Source organism: Nesoenas mayeri (genome assembly GCF_963082525.1).
Source record: "Nesoenas mayeri genome assembly, chromosome: 1".
Taxonomy (NCBI): Eukaryota; Metazoa; Chordata; class Aves; order Columbiformes; family Columbidae; genus Nesoenas; species Nesoenas mayeri.
Genome location: NC_137541.1, coordinates 118680510 through 118686509, shown reverse-complemented (window position 1 = coordinate 118686509; position 6000 = coordinate 118680510). Strand labels below are relative to the sequence as shown.

At 41.7% G+C, this 6000-nt stretch overlaps 1 protein-coding gene across 4 annotated transcripts in view; it reads right to left on the bottom strand.

Annotated features, from left to right (window-relative positions):
• Positions 1–225: 225 nt before the first annotated feature.
• Positions 226–6000, bottom strand: part of WDR4 (WDR4 tRNA N7-guanosine methyltransferase non-catalytic subunit) — a 19632-nt gene continuing 13857 nt past the window's right edge. For 2 of the 4 annotated variants that reach the window (XM_080341002.1, XM_080341001.1), the window contains exons 8-11: positions 5793–5857; positions 4257–4440; positions 3326–3395; positions 226–762 (exon numbers count right to left, since the gene is read on the bottom strand). In XM_080341002.1, the coding sequence (XP_080197128.1) occupies positions 584–762; positions 3326–3395; positions 4257–4440; positions 5793–5857 (498 nt within the window). In that variant the 3' untranslated portion in view covers positions 226–583. The remainder of the gene's footprint in view (positions 763–3325; positions 3396–4256; positions 4441–5792; positions 5858–6000) is intronic. The other 2 variants (XM_080341003.1, XM_080341004.1) reach the window with 2 other exon arrangements.

Genomic DNA, 6000 nt, shown 5'->3' with positions numbered 1-6000 from the left:
GAGATATGCCACAAGTAGGAAGCAATGGACTGGAAGCTAGGCAGGATCCCTACCGTAGGAACTGAAAGTAAAGGCTAAAAACAGAGACGGTGAAGTCTCAGCTAAAACCTTTCATATACAACAAGAATTTTGCTACATTCCCTTTCCCATAGCCAGGTGTATTCAGTTACATTAACTGACAGGCCTTTTGAAGAGTTAAAAACAAACCAAAAGAAAGAAACAAACAAACGAAATAACGTCAACTTTAATCAGTACACTTCCACCTGAAGAAGAAAGCCTGAACACAGTAGGCAAAAGAGAAAAACCTGTTTCAAGGGAAATACCATCTCCAATATTCATATATCATGCATTAGAGATTACTAGGACTGAAATGCTAACAGTTGTATGCTGCTAGAAGCGTCGGCATATTGTAAATACATTATCTGCTGCAAGTGGGATACTGTCCATACCAGGCTACCCAAGAAGTTGAATGTGAATAAAAGTTTAAACCACTCTTTTTCCACAGTTTATTTTATATTTAAAACCAGTCCGCAGTTGGATCAGTTCCTTTCAGCAAGGCAAAAGTTACAAGCTAACAACAGGGTCATAGCGATGGTTCTTCACTCTTAATCTTTTTTGTTTGTCCATTCGAACCACGCTGAAGTTCCTTCCTTTTCTTTTTCTGCTGTTGTAACCTTTCCTCTTGCTTCTCTAGGTAGGTGGCTGCGTTATCAAATGAAGCCTTGTAGAGACTGCTGTAGTGGCTCTCTGTGCCAACAAAACCTGCAATTGGACAAAGCATTAACACAACACAAGATTTAATTCCCTCAGGGGTCTCACCAGTTACTTCCTGTACTGTAATTCTAGACAGTGGCATTTCAACTCATTTACTGTGGTCCTACCCACTTCATTAAATATCAGCATTTGTATTGTGTAAGCCTGATTTGTGTTCATAAGCATCTGTCCTGCATTTACACAGCCAAGCATAGCCTCCATTTTTAGGCTAAAAAATTCACACCTGACATTGAATCAAAGAGAGCACACAGTTCTCTTCACATGTTGGACAGCTGCAGATTTCAAGGCTTCTCTTTTTAACGTGACTGCTGTTGTCCCTTACTTGTTAGACATGCCATTGAGGGAGTTCCCCAAGACCTAAGCACTGCAAGGCATGTATGCTACCTAACCCTTCTTAGCTGACTTGTGTCCTAGAGTATTAACTTAAAAGGAGCACAAAGAAGTAGATTTCAAACAGTGATGACCTACAGCGCATACACATTTCTAAATATTTCCCCTGGTAGTTCTGTTACACCTTCTGCGAATTCAGCATAATATTCATCACACCATCTCCAAGACTGTAAGCATAGACAAGTTCAACAGGGAACAAACTACTATTCAAAAAACTGCACTCAGATGGTTTCTGTAGAGAATACAGAACAACACTAGCTGGCCAGGTTCTTGTTTCTAAAAATTGTTGAGAGTGGTACCTGACAAGCCAGTTACCTCTGCTTCTCTTTGTATTCCTACTTTTTACCACCTGCAAAAATTCTTGATCTCAAAGAGCAAATGCAAGGAATTCTGGTATTTACTAGGGTTTAGTCCTGAAGCCAGTGTGCTATTCCACAATAGTGTACATACAGTATCCCCTTGTTTCTTGGTAGACGAAAAAAGCAAGTTACCCTTGCTGGTACTCAGCAAAGAGCACGCTCCAAGGGCCTTGTACTGACAAACTAACCAATTTATTTGGCCCTGGCAAAAAGTGTGTGCTGTCAGTTTGAGGATCTGTGCTACTCTCCACTTGATCAGTCTGCACTAAATCTGGTTCTGTCTTTTGCTGGGATAAATTATAACAGAATATCTAACTGTTCTAACATGTACTTTGAGGTTGACCTTCGCATCTTAAATGCTACAGAATCAATGATCAGTAGAAAGAAGTTTGTAAAAAGACAATATGCAGGCATTAAGACTGGGTTTAAACAATAAAACTATTACCTTTTTAAAAAGAAGTAACTACCTTTTCAAGCACTAATTATGCACTGGAATAACTGCTCATCAAGTGAGCCTCCCCTTACTAATTAACAATAATAGACCCTGTCATCCAAGCAATCCTCCTTTCCCAGCTGCAGATGCAGCCGGCTACCATGTACCACAGTAATTTGCTAACACTGGCTAATTATGCTCAGAACCTCTTCCCCTGCCTGCTCTTTTTACTTCTTTGTTGCTCATTTTCACTCAGACCTCACACTTCTAATTATCTGCCTGGCTGTAACTACCAAGTTTGCAAAATCTATATGCAAACACTCTCTTTTCCAAAAGAGTACCTGCCTTCCTCTTAGACTTCAAAGACTGTGCCAACTTAATGACAACTTAGCAACTAACTTAATGACAACGACAACGACCAACTTAACAACAGCTCCACCAAAACCACCCAATACTAGATATCAAGGAGACTTTACGTTAGACGGCACATTCCTGCAACTCTTCCATCTTTAACATTATGATCACCAAGAACTGACCAAAAGGCTGGTGGGGACTGCAACAGCTTTTTTAGGTGAAGTTTGCAGTCTCCCAGCAATGTACAGGAGAGAAATTTCAATTAATTCTCAATGCATGAAACATCCACTAGCACATGCCACAACAGTTCTCTACCCTGCAGCCACCACTGCTGTAACTTCAGCTTCTAAATGAATTTGGGTGATGTTTAAATACAAAATATGCTGGAAACATGGGGTGCTTCTGAACTAGTAAACCATGTATGCTTTTTCTGCCAGAGACTGGGGGTAGGGCAGAAATCAAGAACAAAATGAACCAACTCTGACACCTATCAATTTCATCTGTGATACCATCCAGAGTCACACCCTCCAGCCACAGCGAGCTCCACATCATCTGCCTTGCCAGTGTGGACCCGCATGGCCCATCTTTACAGCGAAGCTGCTCCTCCCATGGCTATTCTATACCTACTATCTTCACTGTACTTTTGATAAAGTGTCACACCCAGGTAAGAGACAAGATGACAAACAACACTATTCGATATCACAGCAGCAAGACAGGCTCCAGCAGATCTGTCATAGGGTGATATATCTATATCCCTTTGATAAGGTGTCTATGTAAATCAGTTATAATGCTATAAATTCAGATTTAAATACCTACATCATTTTGTGATAACAGTAACCTAAACACACTTCACAATCTACATTAACTTCCATACCAGATGGAGTGATGAAACTGAGAAAACAGAAAGATTAAGTAACTTCAACAGCCAGCTAAACTGAACTCTAATCGTGCTTCTAAATCTTATACTTCAGCTGTAAAACCAGCATTTTCTGGGCCTTTAGGCCAAATTTCTCACCTTCAAACACCGTCCAGTTGTCTTGAAGATATTTTGACATCTTCTGTAATCCTTTGTCATCAGTTACTTCCTGGGAAAACAAGGAACAGTGCATGATATTTTGGGAATAAACAAGCTCATGTTTCACAGCACACTGAAAAATGCAGCATCTCTCAGACAACTACAGTGAAAGGAAAGTGTAAGCCCTCCATGATCTCTCTTAGGCTCCTTTTTTCCAGGGCAGCTACAGAAACCTGGCCTGAGATCATATGTTCTGCTGGGGAAGCCTTGCAGCTTGAGGGAACAGAAAATGGATTCCCACTTACTAATGTGTGAGGAAAAGAAATATTAAAAGGAACATGCAAAGGTCAAAGAACATCCTTAGAAATTTCACTTAAAACCATTTCACAACTATACCATAATTAGCTGGGGATTTACAAGGATAACAAGCGGATATTGTTTAATAGGCTGTTACAGAGAACTTGATAGCACATCCCTCAAACTTAACTCCCTGTTCGCTCCCAGAATGCCTTGTCCCCCAAAGGATCCCTCAGAGGCAGGCACAGGGAAGGCTGTGTAGAAAGCATTCCTGAGCAAACCACAAAGGGATTTTGTTGTCATGTGGGTTTTTAAAACAATCAAGTGTAGCACACAGAAAGCACGTGCAATGGTTTAAAAAGTACTGAGCGTAACAGCTGACAACTGCTCTGCTTCATCCTGCTATGCCAGATGTCAGCTTTACCAGAGAAGAAATTGATATTCATAACAAGCTCTCAGCAGCTTTGCATTGATATGCAGGTGAGAAGTAGAATGAGATGTGTGTCAGTGACTTTTTCTCAAGACATAGAGAAGTGTGCCATTTCGCTTTCATGGAACGTAGTTTACTCCATTTTTGTTACAGCCTCAAGACAACACAAAATATTCATCCTGTTAACACAACAAAAGTATCTACCTTCCACTGTTCATCACATGGTCTGTACAATTGAAGAGGAGCTTCCTTCTCTTCCTGCAAAATCCACAGATCTCCTGTTTCCTCAAATGCAATGTCCCAAACTTTGCGTTTTGAAGAGATTTGCTGTCTGTAAACTAGCTGCTGGGCAATGGCATCAAGCTGAAAGATGTAGACTGTGGAAATACTTTTGAGAGGAAAAACTTAATTACCATTATTACCAAATCCACCTACAGCCATCACTTGTACAGTGAACTACAACCACCCACTCTAGTTCCAAAAAGAGCCAAAGCAAAGTCATTAGGAATTGCAAAAAATATTCTAGCACTTCAAGTGCAGTTTGCTTACATGATCTGAGACAGAAGTTGCAAATACCTAATACATCAAATGGCTTTTCAAGTGTTATATGAAAGTAAAAAGCAGTCAGTGTTGCCTTTTCTTCAAAAGAAAAGGTAATAAAGGGAATTTAATAAAGATTACTAAGGACTTATATCAGGAGTGTTGCATCATGGCACACTGGCCTACAGGCCTTCACTTGAAGGAATAAATAGCTGAGCACCAGTCAAAATAAAACAGGAATTACATGCCAGGGAAGGGAGGAGGGAATGAGAAGGACAGGAAACCTTGAAACAACCGAAGAAGAGGACTCTGGCACTGCACTCAGCTCCACCTCTCCTTCAGCACTCACTCCTCTAATGGCCACAGCCTCTACATGCAGAGCTTCCTAACCTCCCTCGGACAAGTCCCCAGTGTGCCAGGGAGGACACTGGGCTCCCTCCCAAGCAGTCTACCAGCTCCACATGACAGCTCTGTTTAGAAAAAACGGGCTGTAAAGTGGGAAATAAAAGACTGATACGGAACACAATGCAGCCCCTGGGCTAAGTGACACTGACACAGCCCTCATCTGACATGGCTTCCCCTTCCAGAACCAGTGTGGATGCCCATGCAAAAGGTGTGATGGGGAGCAGTTAAGGTTCCTCAGTCTGGTGAAGGGCAAGTCCACTGAGTGGACAGATTGACAATTTCACTGTATAGGCAGCTCTGGCAACCTCTCCCTTTCCTGTTGGCAAGTTCTTGTCAGGAAGAACAGCTCTCCTGGCAGGCTTAAGATGATATGGAAAGAGAGGGGAAAAGGGCTTGTCTATCCCTGCAAGACATTTCCCCACCAGTTGGACTTGTAAGGTTCCTCAGTGCTTAGGCCCTTCAGCTCCCAGGCACCCTCTCCTTAAGCAAACACGTACATTTGAAGCCAAAAGTCCACGTAGCCTCTCGGCAGTTTTACACAGAACCCATTTATGGGAGCAGAATACGGTAACAGAAGTTTGGCTGCTCCATCGCCACTGCACCATGAACAAAATGGGGTCCAAAACACATGGGTCAGGCACAGCAGTTTAGGGAAACATCCTGAGCACTGTGCAGAGCAGAGGGGCAGAATCAAGTACTGCAGGCTTGGGGAATATTAGGTCAGCCAACAGCAAAAGCTGCTCTTGCCTTTGCAGGAGCTGTGATGATTTTAGTCATTATTCCATTGATTCTTACCTATCACATAGAATGGCAACATAACCACCTTGACAGCAGTATGTTATTCTTGACACAGGGTATTTCTATTAGGAAAAGAAAAAGAAACATCTTTGTACGTTAAGACCATTTATGGGCAGAAAATTCACATTCCATTTCATGTCCTAGCCTTTAAAATTTTGCAGATGTCTTAATTTACAGCAAGTTAAGCAACATAGCTACCTTTAAA